The sequence below is a fragment of the Sander vitreus genome, chromosome 2, assembly GCF_031162955.1.
Source record: "Sander vitreus isolate 19-12246 chromosome 2, sanVit1, whole genome shotgun sequence".
NCBI lineage: Eukaryota > Metazoa > Chordata > Actinopteri > Perciformes > Percidae > Sander > Sander vitreus.
In genome coordinates, this window is record NC_135856.1 from 16,382,850 (window position 1) to 16,403,241 (window position 20,392).

Below are 20,392 nucleotides of genomic sequence, written 5' to 3' on the forward strand. Positions count from 1 at the left end.
ACTACAGCCCAGCCAATACATCCATGAGCCCAGCCCACGCTAAGTGGCGCGCCAGACAGACAGCGCAGCCGCAGCAGAACAGGCGCAGACAGACGCAGCAGCAGCCATGGCAGACGAAAAAACCAAGGTGAGGAGCGGAATATGTACGCTGTATGAGTTTTATATAAATATATGGTGTACCCAATCAATGCGCGATAATACAGATGGCACTGAAAAGCCGCCTGTGAGACCAATTTGTCAACTGTCGCATAATTATAAAGAAAACTAACCAGAGCTACCGTGCTAGCTAGCTAGGTAGCTAGCAAGCAAGCGGGCGAAGTTAGCATAATAAGCTAACGTGGCTAATGTGCCTGAGATTTAATAATTGCCGGTCTTTTTTTTTTAAATAAACTGACAACACCTCTTAAATGCCACTGTCAGTTTTAGCGAGTGCAAGTAACAATTGGCGATATGGTTATTGTAAGTCCAGGTAACGTTAGCTAGCAAAAACCGAAGAAAAGTGAGTAACAGTAACTGTTAACGTTACCGTTCAGAGGGCAGTGTAACGTTACAACAGGCCCAAATGAATTGTTTAAGCACTAACGTTAATTGTTAGCTGTTAACGGATCTCATATGAAATAAGCATGCACATCACCAGCACACGCCCAAGTGTCTCGGGATAAGAGGGATTGTTGATGCGTGCAAGTTGTAATTCACATTCTGACTAACGTTAGGCCGTTGAGCATTAATAAGTTGTAGGCCATTGACTTGCTAAATGCTAACAGTGAAGTTACTCCTTTAGTGATCAGTACGTTAACCACCAGTCCTCCGATCTGTGCTCACCATGTGCAAGTGTCAGACAAATGTAACGCGGGTAAAAAAAAAACGAAATTAAACAACGTAGTGTCATTAGTTTATTTATACTTTAGACTTGTCATAGCTAAGCCATTGTACATACTGTACATCAACGTTATATTATGTCTGACCCGGACGAAAGTGGTTTCGTGGTACGAAGGGCAAATGCATTACACTGCTGGAAGTGTTTTTTTTTTTTTTTTTTTTACATTTTTTGCAATCAACTTTACTTTCTGCAAACTTCTGTTTGTCTCTCTTTCAGGAGGGAGTGAAGACGGAGAACAATGAGCACATCAACCTGAAGGTGGCAGGGCAGGATGGCTCAGTGGTGCAATTCAAGATTAAAAGGCACACTCCTCTCAGCAAACTGATGAAAGCTTATTGTGAACGACAGGTGGGAGTGCTACTTAATTAGTGTGACAACCACACATTTTGTGTCTAAAATAACGGAATTTAAATGTCTTATTTACATGACACTCTAAGGTCTTGGTTAAGCAGAATCTTGCCAAGCTTGCTAATTTTTTTAACTATTTGTCAAATAAACTTGTTAGTGGTTACAAGAAAGCAAGATAAGAGACTTTATTAATCCCGCACAGGAAATTCCTGTGCTACAGCAGCTCAAAAGAATAACACAAATGTACATTAAGTAGACATAGGAGAGAATGCGTATAAGAAATAGAAAAAATATAATTAGTTGTAATAATACAAATATATATATATATATATATAAAAATATTGCTCTTACAAATGAGTAAGGTGCGGATGAATAGATGACATATTGCACAGTTGCAGGTGACAGAGATTAAATATGCGTAGTGCAGAATGTTGTCCAGTGGACTCTTTACAAACATCACCTTAGACATGATAGCTGTGCAGCTTTTAATGGGGTGTGTGTGTGGTGTGTTTAATAATTATAAACAGTTTGCACCTTAATGCCTAGGTCACGAGGATGCCCCCTCATGTTTCTTTTCAATATTTAAAACCTGATTTCTGTCTCTCCACACAGGGGCTGTCAATGAGACAAATACGATTTCGATTTGATGGTCAGCCCATCAATGAAACAGACACACCCTTGCAGGTAAGGCTTCATCCTCTTGTATACGAAATAGCTGTTTAGTATAAGAGAAAGGAGGCTGAATGTGTTTAGTGCAGAATGCAAAGAAATGCACAGTATGGACAGATGTATAGTCCAGGATGGAGGTTAGTGCAAAGTGTAGTTAAGTCAATGTCAGTGGGGGACCGGGGCCTTGTTGGTGAGGCTGAGGAGAAGAAACTGTTTTTATGCCGTGAGGTTTTGGTCCCGATAGCTACCGTGGACATTTCATGACTTTGATTTTACACTTTGTCCGTTTTTATGTTATGGGCTATTTGAGACCACAGGATTTACAAAAGTAAGGTCAAAGGATTTTCTGAATCCCAAACAATAGTCCTAATTGCAATTTCTTCTTTTTTTTTTTAAATTGGAAGATTGTTCATGCATCGCAGTGGGAAACGGGTTTGATTCTTTGATAGTCTCAGTATGTCTAAATTCAGTTTAAAATATGTGCCATTAGACAGCTGTAAAACAGTTGTATAAATGCAAAGTTACTCCATGCAAACGGCGTGTACTCGGAACACCTTCTATGAATATACTCTTTACCATTCCTGAGGGTGGACCTGCTGTCTGACCGGCAGATTCTAATTTTCCTTCTAAGAACTATATAGCGTACATAAACATCTGTAACTTTTTTTTTTTTTTTAAAAGCAAATTGAAGGGGAGAGGAAAAGACCCTGTGCTAAAGAGCCAGTCGCTGCAGTTACACTGAGCAGCATGAATCTAAATGAATTAATATGTGAATATATTTCACGTTTCCCCCCGATTGTCTAAATAAGTCGCAAAAATTGTCACAAGCTGGCAACACTGTATGTGGTTGTGACAATAGTTGGGTTAATGTTTGTGCCACTGTGCGCAACGTGAACCATTGTGTGGCGTGTGTGTAAATTTGACCGGCATAGAATCGACTGATTCCGGTCACCGGCTGACTGATCGGTGCATCTCTAGTTACAGCACTGGTATTTTATACAGATGAAGCACAGACTTTTGTAACGACACTGAGCAGCTGTGAACAGATCAGTCCATGCTGTAGCTGTACTCCTCTTTATGTCCGTAGCAGGTACATAAAGATCTTCTTTACTTTCTTGTTGGGAGTCTCCAGTTAAGCAAAACTCCACTAAGCTTCTGTACCTTACTCAAGCAACATTATGAGCGCCCGCACACACTTAGTCAGTGTCCGTTTTCTGACCTCCTTTCCGTAATGGTGCTTTGTAAGATGTGTTAAAGGTGTTTGCCCCCTGTCCGTGATTCAAACTAACTTCCTGGTGAAAGCTTTTAGATGCTTTAGCTGACCTCACTGGTATTGTCAACACTCCTAAATAAGTGGCTTGGCTTCACAGTAAAGGCCTATCACTGCCACCACATCAACTTATGTTTTGAACTTTTCTTACAGCTAGAAATGGAGGATGAAGATACGATTGACGTGTTCCAACAGCAAACTGGAGGCTCATCTCTTTAAAGACTGTTTCCTACGGACATCCCTACCTCCCTATTTCATCCCTGAACATCTTTGTTATCCCCAGTCTTCAAATGTTCATGACCAGTGTTGATACCATCCAGTGGAATACTTTTACAAAAGGCTCAAAGACGAAAGGCACAGTTGATGTAGATAAATTTAATCACACTGTCATTTGTATCTTAACATATTCGAACTGAGCGGTGTAGACAACTTGTAAGCTGCAGTGAGTCTAATGTGCTGAAGAAACTTAAATTTTGCCTCTTTTTTTTTTTTTTCTGGAGGTTTTAGAGAGAACTCCTTGGTCCTTTTTTGTTTTTATACGTATGTCTTGAGGTTTTGAGTCAGATGGAATTTTGTTGTTCAGTAAGCCGGCATTTTAAATTCACATCTGTTTATGAAAATGTGTTATTGGAATAAATTGAGTCTTTTTTTTTTTATAAACGTGTCCCAATTTGTTTTTATGAATAAGTTTATTTTAACTAGTACATATATCAACAGCTACTGTATCATCAGAGCTAGCTTCTTTTTTTAATGCTATCAGTTCTACATTATGCATTTTTGAATGAGATTGAAATAAACCGTAGCTCACGATGAAAAATTATGTATGGGTCAACATCAAATCAAGACTGCATGCCATGTCAATACTTTATCCAATCACTGGTTTGATTCGTTTGCCAGAATCATGGATGTATGGCCAGGATCCAGCTGTTCACTTCGACGCTGTGGCTATTATAGAGGCAGCCTCACCGCAAGGGTTTCTGTCGCACCCGCACTTCTGTGTCAAACTCAGACTATATAAATGAACCAAACCCGGGGATGTACTAAGAAGAAAACGCCAGAAATAAGCAGAGAGAGACCGGACATACGTTTTTGCTTTCAAATTACAATCCAAATATGTCACTTTTGTTAAAGTACAGGGTCATAAAGAAATACCACTTGGCGTTAATTATGCAATCCTTTAAAAAGTATTTAGATAAGATTTGATTTAATTTTATTATCTTAAACGCCATAATATTTTGTCAGGTTCACACAGTTTATTTTGAAAATGTGACCGGAAGTGAGACATCTCCTTCTGGTCACTTAGACAGTCTTGTCCATTCAGACTGGAGGCAGGTTGATTATTGGGAACCACCGGCTAGGATAGACAATGATGAGGCGGTAAAGTGCTGCTAATGAAAGTGTTATTCGCGTGTAACCTGTAAGATTGATACATATTTTACGACTTCTTGTGCAAAAATGACGACGACCACGACATATCAAGGGATGGAGCCCGGCTCTAAAAGCAGTTCCAGGTAAAAATGCGTCTTTCAGACCGTTCCGTAACCCGTTAGCCACCATGATGCCCACAAGTTCAGCATCCTCTGACGTTAACCTCAACGCTACAAGGTTCACCCTAAAATTTAAGACAGTTTTGCACCTACCCCTGCCCGTAATTATTACCTAACCGCTTCAAAATGCTTGAAACTAGCTAAGCATGGGGCGACGATGCTTGGAGACAGCTCGGTACCACACCTTCCCGTTGTGTCTGTTGGGATGGACCATTCCCATTTTCTTACGTTAGCTAGCAAGATAGCACACACGTACCCTCCCTTTTGAAGAGAAGCTCCTTAGCTAGCAAGGAACGCTACAGACTAAAATTAGTGTTAAGTGTAGGCCTTTTACCTGTATATTTCCGTATTGCGTTTTCGTGTTCATTGTCTGGAAACTAATTATTTATCAGATCTGTCATTCCAGTTGGGTGGGGCCTCCATAGATTTCAGATCAGTAATCGAGATGATCAGTGAAGTACAATAAGATATCTTTTTTAGTCTGCCCTCCATGTGGCCCCATTGAGGCGAGGGCCATGTTAACGTTACAGCTGGATTATAACTTAACACCTGACAATAACCCGAGCCACATGTATATTTTTCATCACATCACATAGAGATACAGTTAAAGGAATCCACGTTCGCTGATATTCCACGCATATAAAACTGTAAGGATGCATATTTAAAATCCACGATGTTTAAATGAGCGGTTGAGGTTTTCATTCGATCATTGCGCGACAGTACTCGAAGCGATGTGAGTAATGTAAAATACAGAAATACATTGGACCAATGGATTTACCATTGTGTGAAAGCCCTTTCAATTAGTGAAAGGGTTACCTTTCAATTTGAGAGGAAATCACATGATCAATATTGATATATAACAGTGTAAACTGTATCCCAAAGCATAAACCGTTGTCAGTTTAATAGGCACCTAGATAAGAATGGTGCAGTCTAATCCAACAGGCCTGCAATAAATCCTACCCTCATAGGTCATTTTTAAAGCTGTAGTTTGTGGTGCTGTTGAACTGTATTGCATTATACTGAGAGGTGTTCTTAATATTTAGTCTACCCTTGTTGATATAAATGACATACAAAAATCAGAAACACCTGTAATAATGACATTCTCACTGTCACCGATAATACTAATTGTATGTGGAACAATAGTAGTCTGCATATAAAGTCCACATAGACACATTATAGGTAATGCTCTTGACATGTCTGGCGTGACTTTGTGTCTAGGTAGCGACCCACTTGAATCTGGCTGCCCAGACAGTGCAAAGATAGATGATGAGTAGGGTTGGGCATCGTTTGGATTTTAACAATTCCGATTCTTCCTTTCGATTCCGTTTCTTATCGATTCTCGATTCCGATTCTTTGAGGGGTGGAGTTGAAACGGGTCACATGCCTATTTTCACAAATAAGAGGATGGGGGTTTGCAGTTTTACAGCTTTTTCAATGTAAAATAAAGCCAGACTAGAGCGCCGCTTACTGCGCTCCAAGGCTGCAACACAACGAGCGCCTGGCCGCTTCAGAAACCAAAACTTGCGCATTATAATATGAAATTGGGAAGCGATGATCGGATTTGAAACCAAACCCTCTAAACGATTCCAATAAAGAAACGATTCTACTGGAATCGTAATTTTTGAAACGATTCCAAGTAGGAATCGGTTCTCGATGCCCAATCCTAATGATGAGTTGAAACATCTGACATTACATTTTATCCAAAGGCATTGTTAAAAGACGCAAAATAAAAATGATTTTGACCTTTATTGACATGAGTGTGAATGAAGAATAATTTGTCACTGATAAATTATGCACATCCCTAGTCTGAACCACAGCATTTAGGTAGGTTATTCTTTATGATTCGGTTTTAGAATGGAGAGGCGACGCTCCAGTACGATCAGCTAGTACGATCCAGCTTTCAGCAACAGTTCAGACCATCTCTATCTTTCCAGGGTTTTGCGCCCTCCTGGTGGCGCCTCCAACATTACATTTGGTGCAGATGAGAAGAAGCCTCCCGTCCGGAAAGACAAGATGGCCTCCAGTGTTTTCGCTGAGCCAGAGGACCCCTATGCCAATCGAAGGAACAATCCACCAGGTACAGTCTATCTCTTCTTCAAACAAGTGTTGCTTTACTGTGAAAGCTTACCACTCAATTTCTCATATTCATCTCATTTTTTACATAGTTCGCCACTACATTTATGGATGGTGTCACTTAAACAGAGCACACAACCATTAACACTTCCTGTGTTTTAGAGATACGTGGTTTTCACTGAAGGGTTTTCTCTTGCTGCTTGACCGAACTTGTCCTTTGCCTCCTCAGGCTAGTCAAAACCTCAGACATCTGCAATACATAAGAATAACATTTGCTGTCTCCAGTGGTAATACTTGACAGGTTTAGGTGCCCAAATGATGAATTGATTTCTCTTTCAGGCTGTCATTAGATATTTAATCACTGGTGTTTCTCTATTAATCAAGATCTTCGCAACCCTGCAGAGATCTAAATAATTAGGTAGAAATGAGCTGCCTCAAGTCATTGTTAGATCACAAGGTTTATTTTAGAATTTAAAAAGTATATTTCTAAGAGGAATAATAAAAGGCTGAGAACCCCAATTCAATGTTTTATAACCTTATACTATGGCTGGTCATTCCTGCCCACTGCTAGGGTTTCAGGTCCTTCTCGAAATGTGGAATGACACACAGCAAAATGTTACCCTAAAGAGGAATTGAAACAAATTTGGAAGTAAAAGTGATGCCTTTGTGATCTAGTGCAGTGGTTCTTAATTTTCTAGAACAAAAGCACCAATTCTTTTTAAAGATTTTTTGGGGCTTTTCCGTCTTTATTTGAGAGAGAGGGGGAAGACATGGCAGGAAATCGTCATAGGTCGGATTTGAACCCTGGACCTCTGCGTCGAGGCATAAACCTCTCAGTATATGTGCATAATCCAAGTAGCTTTCATTGTACTGTGCATTGCATAGGCCAGCTCAGGTCTGGTCTCAGACTTCGTTGAGTGCTAAAATAGCTAAAATGGATCAGCAATTCTTTTCTGTCTATTTCCTGTGACAAAGGGCTTATTTTTTTCCCCAATTTGACATGTCTAGATTTTCAATATGAAATATAAGTGTATTATTATATGCAATGAATATAAATTGTAACTAACACAAAGTGGACGGATTTCATGGCAACCTTGGCCACTTCTAGTAAATTGGTTTATAGGCTGGTAGGGTGTGGCCATATTTGTTTACCACTGTCTGCCAGTGATGTCACAATGTTAGTCAGGTGTCAAGTTGAGTCTGGCTTTCCCAAGAATCTCATCAGAGTAGCTTTTCTGTCAGTGGCATGTGCAAAGTTGGATGACATTATAATGGCATCCGCCTGGATTCTATATTACTAAGGTGAGGTCCGTACTCATCTGGCAGTGCCTGCTTCCTTCTGGCCCCGGGGATCGGTGTTCACACCCCTTTTTCCCACCCCTTTTTCCCACCACGCCACTTTTTCCCACGCCCAAACCACGCCCCCGGAAATTGCGTTTTCAATTCAGATGAGCGAACAAATGAGAATGAGGGAGACAGGAAATAGATGTGACTACTTTCTTTGAATTTTGAGTGATTTATTCACTTTTCTTCATTTCTTTTATTCATACTTTTCTTGTTTACGGTCAAAATAACCGCCAAATGAAATGAATGGGAAAGAGTATAATTTTCATCCATACACACACTCCTACAACTTTCCTGTGCTTGTGTGTCATTATACACATGAAACACACACACACACACACACACACACACACACACACACACACACACACACACACACACACACACACACAAACAGGCACAGTTCATGTTGTCATGTTGCCACTTGTGCATGTAAACCACCAATGTTCGCACACACATGCATATGAATTTGAATTGATGATTACATAACTTATTTTGTATAATTTTAATGTAACTTGCATAACCACATTGACTTAAAAGATTGGATGTGTTTAATGTGGTGAAAGATGTCAATTTAAAAAAAGACAACGTAGGAGCAAGTATTTTAGCTAATTATATCAAATATACAAACGTTAAAAAATATGTGCTTGTGACATTGTTTGTATTAATACAGCTGTTAAAATTATATTTTATTGATGTACACAATGCTTATAATAGTTGTAAAAAATGTAAGATAAAATTCAGCTTTGCACCCTGAACCAAATTAGTTTCTTTGTAAAACGCCAACGTTAAAAGTAAGTACTACCTTGAAGTTATATGACTTCACCAGATGCATTTATGTTTTAGCGACATTGCGTCGTAATTTCCCAATTCAGAATTACCACGTCGCCAAACTGTAAGTCTCACAGACAAGATCTGGTAGGTTCAACATGAATATGAATTCATGAATACAAAAATGATTTTGTATCATTTTTAATGTAACTAGCATAACCACATTCGCTTAAAAGATTGTTTGTGTTTAATGTGGTGAAAGATGCCGATTTAAAAAAGATAGCATAGCAGCAAGTAGTTTGGATAATAATATTAAATATACAAACATTAAACATTTTTAAACCTTATGTGATCAGTGTTAAAAAAAGAAAAACAAACTGTAAGATGAGATTCAACTTTGCACCCTGTCCCAAATTAGTTTCTTTGTAAAATGCCAACGTTAAAAGTAAGTAGTACTACCTTGCATTTTACTCTGGTCTCATGTTATCTGCATTTCAACCTGAGCTCAATTATTTATAATGATAATTAATTATACAACGCAATATGCAACTGACAACTTTGTCTTAATATTTGATGGCCTGTTCAGAAAATGACCGACAAATTATATATCAACTTAAGAGCAGAAACTAAGAATTTAAGACCAACATTTTTTATCCTGTAACAGTATCAGTGAAAAGACCCTGAAGGTTGTTGAAACGACAACTATGATTACATCAAAACTCTGACTCAAACTAGGTTCTTACTTCTTCTTATTTACTAGAAAAGAGAGGATTTAAGAAAACTATGAGAGATAGTTAAAAAAGATATAGAAAGCTTGTCCCTCCAAGCGAACTGCTATTTTATTTATGAATTGGTATATCCAAATGTGATATTGTTCGACTTTGTATTTCTATTATTGCTATACAATGTTCTGTTAATTTTGTTTTGTTTGTTAGATTATTTTAACTGTCTTTTTTCTATCTACAAAATCTATCAATGTTGGAAGATCTCTCTCGGAGTAGACTCGTTTCTCCCTTTGAAAGAGCAAGAGCCTCGAGCTTGTAGTTGTCAGCTAAGGTCAAAGGTCAACCTCTGCTTACACACACACACACACACACACACACACACACAAACACACAGTTGTTTTATTTTCTGTTTTTCTGTTTCCTAGTCCCATTTTTTAGTCTTAAGTACTTAATACAAGAAACAAATTAACAGTTAATCATGCAACATTAGTTAGTTGCAAGGATGTATAATACAAATTACTGCAATGATTATCTCTCTCCTATATTGAGTAGTCAGGTCGGTCTTTACCCAAACACCTTTATGCTATGTACAACTTGACATTAATCCGTAACAACTACTTTTTAACCAGCTTTATCTTATCTTGTATGAACTTTTAGAAATAGTATCATATCGTATATACTGCATGAAAACGAACTGTGAGCCATAACAAGGGGTCTCTAACCAGTTGCCATAGCTAAGGTCAAAGGTCAACCTCTGCTCTGCTGAACACACACACACACAGACACCAGTGGTATGTCAACAGCTGTACATTTATGTCCACATACGTTCTCGCTTAGTAGTTATCTTTAGATTGGATAATCTATAATCTCTAACAGTAATAAGCATAAATTTCACTATTAACCGCGCTTTAAAATGTCACGGTTAATTAATCTTAAAGGCTCTGCTACACCGAGAGATAACTGACTGCACGTTATGTGTAGCAGTGTGTGCAGTTCTTATTTAACCTCTTTGACAACATAAACGTTCACATTTGCGCACACACACGGCACATCAGACGCCAGTCCGGTCACCACGAGTATTGACTGTCAGAGTGATGTACAAAGGCTCCCCGTGGTGGGATAACTTACTGCTGCAATTTTTTAACGTCGCATAAAGTTGGCAAACACCAGGAAAACACAGAGCAGAGCCAGCCCCTGACCTCAGGACAGCTGCAGCTGCAACGGGGAATTCAACCCAATTTAGTAAGCTTGCTAGCGACTTTGTTTATTAACATTGTTGTTAACTGTTTGCCAACGTTGGCCTGTTTAATGTTAACGGTAACGTTACAGTTAACAGCAACGAGTTGTCACTACAGGAGCCAACGTTTGCATTGACAGTGAGCGCTCTGATGATAACGTTAAGAGGCAAAACTGCACAACAGCTCAAACATGTCACTGATGTTACCACTCAACGAAACTTAGCCTACTTACTCCTCTTCATCCCCTGAGGGACATAAGGCTGCAGAAAGAGCCCTCCATGGCATTTATTCCTTGGCGACATGCTGTGAATCTCCCTGTGAAAGGTGCATCTGGTCTAGCAGCTCCTCCAACTTTTAGACATAACAGCTAGCCGGGCCGTTTTTAGCTTTTTGAGGGCCCGAAGGACAGCATTGGTGTTGCCAACTTGGCCAGTGTTTGTGATGTGACTGATTCACCTCTACAGTAGTCTCTAATCTTTTCAGATGAATTTAAATAAAAAGGTTGATGATTGATCAAATAAATAATCATTTTCAAAACATTCAAAACCGTTACTGTGTCATTTCTGTTCCAAAAGGCAGCAATAAATGACACATTCAAATCTAGAGTGTTCATGTGATTTCATACATTAGCATTGAAATTAATTAATGCATAAAAATCGTGAACCTGTGATTATTTTTCAGACTATAATCATACCAACAAAATCTATAATCGTTGCATCCCAAATAACTACATAAGAAAATATTGAATTGTGAATGTTTATTAAGACAGTCCAGTGTAACAGCCTCAATGAATTGGCTTTAACAAAAGGAAATATTTTGTCTTTCCAACAAAAAAAAACGTATACATAAATTATAATAATACAGACAATATTTAAAGAGATTCTACGTGGTCACAGGCTTAATGCATATTGTAGCTTTCACACATCCTCTGACATTTCCTTCTCCTCTTACTCCTACCCAACAGTATATGAACCTTGAACATAAACTTGAAACTTTGCCAATCATTGCTGCAGCATAATTCACATCTGTGCTCCCTGTTTGTATGTTCACTATGGTCAAATCACAATTTCACCCAAATGGGGCTTCCAGCTACTCTTTAAGTATAAGTATCATTCAAAAATCTCAAAATGGATATACTAATGTAAAACTTCAGTACTCTAAGTAAATTATTTTAAGAACAGTACTTGAGTAAATGTACTTATTTCATTTCTACTTCTTCACTCAGACTTTCACCATCACCAGCAGGACATGACTGCATATTTTATTAGAAAGTGTGAACAGAGTTATTGTCAGAAAGACATTTAGTATGAAAGAGGAATTTCCCAAAGCACAATAGTGAACTAGTAGGAAGTGCAGGAACAAGTTGCTTACAAAGAGAAGTCCAGCATAATGGGGGTCATAAGGTCCGGCCATTATGTCAGTGGACTGCAGTTGTCAGAATAGTTCTACAAGAGGGACCTTTCAATTTCCTCTTATGACTGTATGTAAAATTGTATGATGTAAATCGTTTCTCTGAAATTCCACACACCCTGGGAACACGCTGACGCCATGCTCTAGCATCTGATTTTAATATTTAGAGAAAATGAAAGTGCTCTTCATGTTAACGCTGAAGATTGTCGCCAATTATAACAACTATATTTTCTCTGATCATGACCAAAACATCACCATGTTGATGGAGATGAAGCCTAAATCAAAATGTTGTATATTTTCTATTAGCTGTAAAGTTTTGACTTGTAATACATCATTGTGTGTTATATTGGACCGAAATGACCGGTGGAAATAAATCCCTCTGCACAATTTGAATTGTGTTAAAATAGGCTACAGTGGTTTTCATATCTTTCGTTCTAATAAAACAATGAACAATCATATTTTTGATATGATTTTGATTCAAGTCGGCACTTAATAATTTTATGAGCCAACTTATTTTAGAGAATGTGTGACATGCACCTACAACACCAAAACAAATTCCTTGTATGTGTAAAAAACGTACTTGGCAATAAAGATTTTCTGGTTCTGATTCTGAAGTACTGTAGTTTGTGTTGTTTTAATTCCTCAGCCTAGCAAATGGAAAATAGGCCTATTTTAATTAAGATCGACACAATTATATGCATTGATTTAATTCTTTTGCCCTCTTTGCCTGTAGCAAGGAGCCTACATTTCAATAAAAATAGTATGAATCTACATCCCTTGATGACATTATTCTTTATATACAGTATAGCCTGCCTATCAATTGTTTTTAAGCGCAATAAACACAGAAAATATTTGACCGGTAAAATAAACCTTACAGTTAACATGATGGCAAATTTACATTTAAGCATGATTCTCTATATTATTTGTATAATTTCTTTTACTGTTTCTCTCACAATACTGGAAGTGAGTTTTTTTTTCTTTTCCTCACATGTTGAAAGTAAGAGCCACAAAGTCTGGGAACGTAATGTGTACGCTGAACAGATAGGGGCTACGAGGTCACCCTAAACTATTTGTTATTTCTCCCTGGATAGTTGAGACTTCTCACATAGTTGAGATAAACAAGATGTCTAAACCTCGGGGTAGAAAGTGGTGCAGAGGGGAAGAAGTGAAGTGGCTCCTGTCTGACTATGTTTGATTGTAAGAAATGTTGCATCAGGGGAGGGTTCTAGCTCACCCAATAAGAGCGTTTGCCCCATTTTTGTTGAGTCCTGCAGCAGCGCACTGTTCAAATCCGACCTGCTGCCCTTTGCTGCGTGTCATTCCCCATCTCTCTCCCCCCTTTCATATCTATCCACCTTCTAATAAAGGGAAAAGCCCCAAAAAATAATCTTTAAAAAAAGAAATGTTGAGTCATGTTTAGAAAGGGGGGGGCATGTCTTTCTATCCCACTGGAGATGCATATACAGTCAGGTCCATAAATATTGGGACATCGACACAATTCTAATCTTTTTGGCTCTATACACCACCACAATGGAGTTGAAATGAAATGAACAAGATGTGCTTTAACTGCAGACTTTCAGCTTTAATTTGAGGGTATTTACATCCAAATCAGGTGAACGGTGTAGGAATTACAACAGTTTGTATATGTGCCTCCCACTTTTTAAGGGACCAAAAGTAATGGGACAATTGGCTGCTCAGCTGTTCCATGGCCAGGTGTGTGTTATTCCCTCATTATCCCATTTACAAGGAGCAGATAAAAGGTCCAGAGTTCATTTCAAGTGTGCTATTTACATTTGGAATCTGTTGCTGTCAACTCTCAATATGAGATCCAAAGAGCTGTCACTATCAGTGAAGCAAGCCATCATTAGGCTGAAAAATCTAAACAAACCCATCAGAGAGATAGCAAAAAACATTAGGTGTGGCCAAATCAACTGTTTGGAACATTCTTAAAAAGAAAGAACGCACCGGTGAGCTCAGCAACACCAAAAGACCCGGAAGACCACAGAAAACAACTGTGGTGGATGACCGAAGAATACTTTCCCTGGTGAAGAAAACACCCTTCACAACAGTTGGCCAGATCAAGAACACTCTCCAGGAGGTAGGTGTATGTGTGTCAAAGTCAACAATCAAGAGAAGACTTCACCAGAGTGAATACAGAGGGTTCACTACAAGATGTAAACCATTGGTGAGCCTCAAAAACAGGAAGACCAGATTAGAGTTTGCCAAACAACATCTAAAAAAGCCTTCACATTTCTGGAACAACATCCTATGGACAGATGAGACAAAGATCAACTTGTACCAGAGTGATGGGAAGAGAAGAGTATGGAGAAGGAAAGGAACTGCTCATGATCCAAAGCATACCACCTCATCAGTGAAGTATGGTGGTGGTAGTGTCATGGCGTGGGCATGTATGGCTGCCAATGGAACTGGTTCTCTTGTATTTATTGATGATGTGAGGCCAAAACACAAACTACAGCAGGATGAATTCTGAAGTGTTTCGGGCAATATTATCTGCTCATATTCAGCCAAATGCTTCAGAACTCATTGGACGGCGCTTCACAGTGCAGATGGACAATGACCCGAAGCATACTGCGAAAGCAACCAAAGAGTTTTTTAAGGGAAAGAAGTGGAATGTTATGCAATGGCCAAGTCAATCACCTGACCTGAATCCGATTGAGCATGCATTTCACTTGCTGAAGACAAAACTGAAGGAAAAATGCCCCAAGAACAGCAGGAACTGAAGACAGTTGCAGTAGAGGCCTGGCAGAGCATCACCAGGGATGAAACCCAGCGTCTGGTGATGTCTATGCGTTCCAGACTTCAGGCTGTAATTGAATGCAAAGGATTTGCAACCAAGTATTAAAAAGTGAAAGTTTGATTTATGATTGTTAATCTGTCCCATTACTTTTGGTCCCTTAAAAAGTGGGAGGCACATATACAAACTGTTGTAATTCCTACACCGTTCACCTGATTTGGATGTAAATACCCTCAAATTAAAGCTGAAAGTCTGCAGTTAAAGCACATCTTGTTCGTTTCATTTCAACTCCATTGTGGTGGTGTATAGAGCCAAAAAGATTAGAATTGTGTCGATGTCCCAATATTTATGGACCTGACTGTATAGTGTGCTTTTTCTTATTCGTGGAACAGACCTTTCACTTAAGCGCTGCGTGCCTTTTGTGAACTTTGTGCGTCCTTGTAAACTTGCAAGTTTATAATAAAATACAAAAACCTCACTTGGTTTAGTCTTCGACTGTCTTTATTTTGTTTCACAAAATCTAATTTCTTCCAAAACCTCTAACACCTGCTGCAACGAAACACCGGCACCAATTTTTTTTCTCACGGAAACTCTGGTTACTGTACTAATATACCTACCTAAGTATTTTTGAAAGCTGAGATTTAAGAAAATATAGTACACAGCCTTTTTTTCATACATCACAGACTTTTTTTAATGAAGTCCTAATGTGATCTGATATTGTCTGCGGGGTTTTGTATATCTGTTAGTAGGATCTATGTGGCAGAATGGTTAGACAGGATTTGCAGCCTGTTGACAATGTAACTGGTTGCTGTCTGAAAGCACCTTTAGTCTTTTTAGTCAGAAAAAACAATGTGTCTACTAAATGATGAGTTTGATCGTGTCCTACTTTGTGACAGAGGGTATGGGCCCTCTCTGATGACCCCTGACTCTACGTCAATCTCTATGGAATCCTACCCTGTGAACCTAATCGGTTAGCTGGCAGCTTTATTTTAACAACTACAGTAATGTTTCACCTCACCAGCTTATTAGTTTTATGACCAGTTAATCATTTTACAATTGGATCATATCCAGTAAATTATGATCCAGCTACTCAGTTTGCAGAGGTTTATCAGGAGAGGAAGATCAGATACCAGTTGTCCTTGTTATTGTCCACTGTGGATAACCTTTTCTAGCATTACCATTTTTCTTTAACGTCAGTCCTTCATTTGAACAACATTCTTCGCCATTACATTTAAGATTTTACATGCCCTTTATTTTTTATAAAAGTAGACTATGACAATATCAAAATCCAAATTACTACGGTTTATTAGAACCCGTTGAACGTTGTACTTGCCAAGGTAATTGCCGAGATCTGGGAATGCAACAACAAAAAAACAACAAAGTAGTTCAAGGTTAAAGTCAGGTGAGCCAAACTTATTTGAAAGAGGAAATTTTAAAACATTTTTATTGGATTTTGTCTCTGCACCACCTATGTGACAGCCTTTTTATCTGAGCCATCATGTCTCCTTGTCCTTCCAGGTGGGAAGCCCACAGGTGTGCTTTGTGGTGAGTCATCAGCCCCCCTGAGGAGAGGAGGGAACCAGACCAGCAACCAATCTGCAGACGCCCCCGCCACAGTAAGATCATGCATCAGATCATGAGTTGTGGTTGGAAGAAATTAAGTGAAACCTGAGGGCAGACAAACATATAGGGAAGCAACTGTCCAAGTCCAAATGATTTCAAGTATCTATTTATTTTCTTTAGAGCTTCACTTATGGTCTTAAAGGTAGCTTGTGTATCAATTACATAGGAACATTACCAGATGACATTCAAATAATACCTACTCACATTTTAACATTGAGTGTATGTGTGGCTTTTCAACAAGACTGATTTGAGTGTGATTTTAGTACAGAATTTAATTTTTATGGTCTCTGAAGGCTGATGAAATACTTAACATTTATTTTCTGCTTTTTTTTGTAGGATGGAGAAAATTTTGTACGTGATTATGGTAAGCATCTGTTTTTGTCTGGTTTCATCACCGAGTTTTAACCGCTGGTGTAAGGATATGTGATACGTACATGATGCACGTGCATTATGTACCTGTATACATACATAAATACATATAGGCATACACATACATATCCACATTTTCTTCACTTTAAAAATATTTTCTGAAAATTCCTTCTGTAATGGCTGGCCAATATTTAGGTTATTTTAGTAAAGTAAATCAATGCTAGTGCATTAACGAATACTGCAGTTTAGTGATCATAAACTACTGCCCAAAAGTTGACAAATAGTAAAAAACTTGTGTGATAGATATATATATATATATATATATATATATATATATATATATATATAAAAACATGATAAAACAACATCAAATAAACATTATAATCCCCAAATTTCGTGAAGTGTATGATAGGGTTGGGTACCGAAATCTGTACTTTTTTGGGTACCGACCGAATTACGTGGGTACTACCAAGGACTGATTCACGTTAAATCAAATTGTGCCAAATTTTGGTACCTGAGAGCGCGTAAGTGCATGTTGGCAGAGAGCAGGGCTCCGACACGCACACACGCAGAGCTGTGGTGCGGACGGCGCGAAACTACGTTGACTCAGCATTTTGTTTAGGTCACAGTGAGTCACGCCACTGCCGGTTAAGCGGTTGCAAGAGCAGAGCAGCCTACTTCCTTGTTTACTGCTGCAATGAAACACTTGGTTACATTGTAACCTTGGTTCTCTGAGTAAAGACTATTTTTCCAGTCATATTTCTTAATTGAAATTTTCTTTAAAATAGGGTTAAAATCTAATTCTTGTGAGCTGAGTGTCTCGCCACACCCCTATTCATTACTGCACCATGCTAAACCCACAGATGAACGAATATTCGACAATAATGCGCTGCGTCGATTATTAACTTTGATAGTCTACTATTCTGAGAAACCCCTAGTCAATGCTAACCTATAAAATGAAGGTCAGTGTGCTAGTGGGCAATCTAAATTTTATAATATATAATAAATTATAGCATAAAATACGAACACTTTCTTGTCTAAGAAAGTAATAGTATTTGCCACCTAAAATTCTTGTTCATTTTTTTATAAACAATTGATTTCTGAAGTCAAAAGCAGTTTCTCATTCTCAGCCAGTAACCATCAGATTTAATCGGCTATGGCTAATTAAGCTAACTTTAGATCCATGAGTTGCTTTAAAACACTTTCTCCGGCTGACTTTTTTAATGTTTCCAGGTAAATTGTTTTATAAAGAAAATCTTGTAAAAAGGTCCTAAATATTCATTTAATGGCTAAAGACATGATATTGTGCGAAAAGACTTAGGGTAAAACTGCATGTTCCAGAAGAAAAAAAAACGTCATCATCCTCTCCTGTTGATGATTCATGTGGAACAGATGTAAATGAAGAAACAGCATTGTTGTTGTATTGCAGTGTAATTCAATATTGACTGCTTTTTTGGCAGCAGTGATATCAATGCGGCTAAAAACAATGTGAAGATAAGGATATACGTATATGTGACCTTATAATTAGAATAAAGCAGGAGAAAAGGGTAGTAGTAGTAGTAGTAGTAGTAGTAGTATATAATATGGCTGAGGCTGCTGAAATGCAAATAAATGTCAAATGTTGCCACTCCCTCATAATGTCTGCAATTAAGAAAATGGTTTGGATGAACCTGGCAAGATCCGATGGGTGTGACAAAATTATAGAGACCACTTCCTTGGGGGGAATTGTTGGGTCTCTGTAAATTAGAGTGTGGTCTATACCTACTTTACCTCTAATGTGTCCTGTGATAACTTCTGTTATGATTTGACACTATAATTAAAATGGAATTGAAATGTAACTGATAGTCAAATGTCTCCCTGCGTGTGTTCAGAAAACAGTGCTCCTGAGCCTGAAGCCGTTCCAGAGCAGAAGGAGGAGGCCCCTCCAGCAGACGATCCCGCTGGAGGAGTACCGTCTGGTCGCAGGAATCCCCCTGGGGGCAAGTCCAGCCTCATTCTGGGTTGAATCCCAGCCAACTACCCCTACATACATCCACTCATGTCTTAACTCATCCGATATTTTCTTTTTTTTAAACAAGGAACCCCGGCCCATTTGTCTGTATCGCAGGAATATTATCTGTTGTCCAACTGACACAAGTTTCCTCCACATCCCCAAGTGCATTGTTTTGATACCTCTTTTTTTAAAACTGTTTTGTACTGTTTGTTTGTTTTGACAGAAGCACTTTATGTATATGTATGTATATGGTTCAAAGTCTGCCTTTGCCCTTGTATTGTATTAGACCTTTCAGACAGGGTACAAAGAGCGCATTTCTTTTATCAACAAATGATAAATCAATCTCCCCTAACTCTATTGCCACAGCACAAGCTGTGCGTGATTATACAAGCAGTTTCCAGAACACTGAAAAGCTGTCAATTTTGCATTGTGTTCAGTTTAGAACCCATCTTGCATGCATGTCTGGTCTGTAACGTATGAATGTGAGAAGAAACATAACTGTGAAGTTTTTCTTTATTTAACCTGTTTGTTAGTTGTTTTTTTGTGGAATAATTGTTGTATTGTTGCATGAAGTTGGAATCTTTCTACTGATTATAGTATTATCCACTTAGGAGCCAAATAACAGCCACATACATTACTGTCATTGTGATCTGAGGGATGCAAACATTTGTCTTCAGATGAATACTGCAGGTCCCATGTAACAGAATTTGAATAAGCCTTTTTTATATTGTAGTCACTAACCTTAGATTATTGTAACCCCAGTGCCGGTTTTTGAGTACCCCATGTTTTTATAGGTAAGATTTACTCTACAATAAAGTGTGCCTGTTTGTTAGTTAGGCTACAACATCAAATAAAGTTGGGTTTACCTAATTGCATTCTGCCAGTAACATGAACTGTTTTTTTCCATTGTGAGTTAATGGAATGCTGTTGGTACTAAAGTGTTTCTGGTAAACCCATCCTAGATTTGACAAGTGACCTTATGACAGCTCAGCCTTTTTTCTATGCTTTACCCCCCTTATATATTTATTTACCATCCTGCTTGCTAGACATATAGAACAGTCTTTTTGTACATTTCATTGTCACATTATTTAAACCAAAATTCAAACACCCTCCTACTTCTGTCTTGTTGAGTCATTTGTATGGCTGCTGTGTCAGCCAGCGGTGATGCAAGACCTACATTTCAAGTAAATGAAATGTAAATTCCTGTGGTGTCTCTTTTTAACATCTGTTTTGGTGCAAGATATATGTTTGTATCCGATACCAATTCCTGTTGCTGGATGTAAGTCACTGCAGAAATTTGAAATCAAGAAATGGCACAAGTGGTAATGAACATTAAAAATCAATTTTGACCATGTGTAGTTGCTGTGTGTGTTATCT

General features: G+C 38.4%; 2 protein-coding genes across 2 annotated transcripts; both read left to right on the plus strand.

Annotated features, from left to right (window-relative positions):
• The first annotated feature begins 24 nt into the window (after positions 1–24).
• On the plus strand, positions 25–3,827 carry sumo2a (small ubiquitin like modifier 2a). The gene is made up of 4 exons (XM_078280299.1): positions 25–127; positions 1,097–1,228; positions 1,841–1,912; positions 3,321–3,827. Exons 1-4 carry the CDS (start codon positions 107–109, stop codon positions 3,384–3,386), a joined length of 291 nt encoding a protein of 96 aa, XP_078136425.1. The 5' UTR covers positions 25–106; the 3' UTR covers positions 3,387–3,827.
• Positions 3,828–4,458: 631 nt separating this feature from the next.
• On the plus strand, positions 4,459–20,369 carry jpt1a (Jupiter microtubule associated homolog 1a). Its single transcript, XM_078280341.1, has 5 exons — positions 4,459–4,678; positions 6,649–6,791; positions 16,549–16,646; positions 16,990–17,017; positions 18,894–20,369. The coding sequence occupies exons 1-5, from the start codon at positions 4,623–4,625 to the stop codon at positions 19,025–19,027; spliced, it is 459 nt and encodes a 152-aa protein (XP_078136467.1). The 5' UTR covers positions 4,459–4,622; the 3' UTR covers positions 19,028–20,369.
• Positions 20,370–20,392: the final 23 nt, after the last annotated feature.

Coding starts and splice junctions, on each gene's coding strand:
- sumo2a (XM_078280299.1), top strand. CDS start 107: ATGGCAGACGAAAAAACCAAG. Junction 128..1,096: donor TGGCAGACGAAAAAACCAAG/GTGAGGAGCGGA, acceptor TCTCTCTTTCAG/GAGGGAGTGAAGACGGAGAA. Junction 1,229..1,840: donor AAGCTTATTGTGAACGACAG/GTGGGAGTGCTA, acceptor CTCTCCACACAG/GGGCTGTCAATGAGACAAAT.
- jpt1a (XM_078280341.1), top strand. CDS start 4,623: ATGACGACGACCACGACATATCAAGGGATGGAGCCCGGCTCTAAAAGC. Junction 16,647..16,989: donor CTGCAGACGCCCCCGCCACA/GTAAGATCATGC, acceptor TTTTTTTTGTAG/GATGGAGAAAATTTTGTACG. Junction 17,018..18,893: donor AAATTTTGTACGTGATTATG/GTAAGCATCTGT, acceptor GCGTGTGTTCAG/AAAACAGTGCTCCTGAGCCT.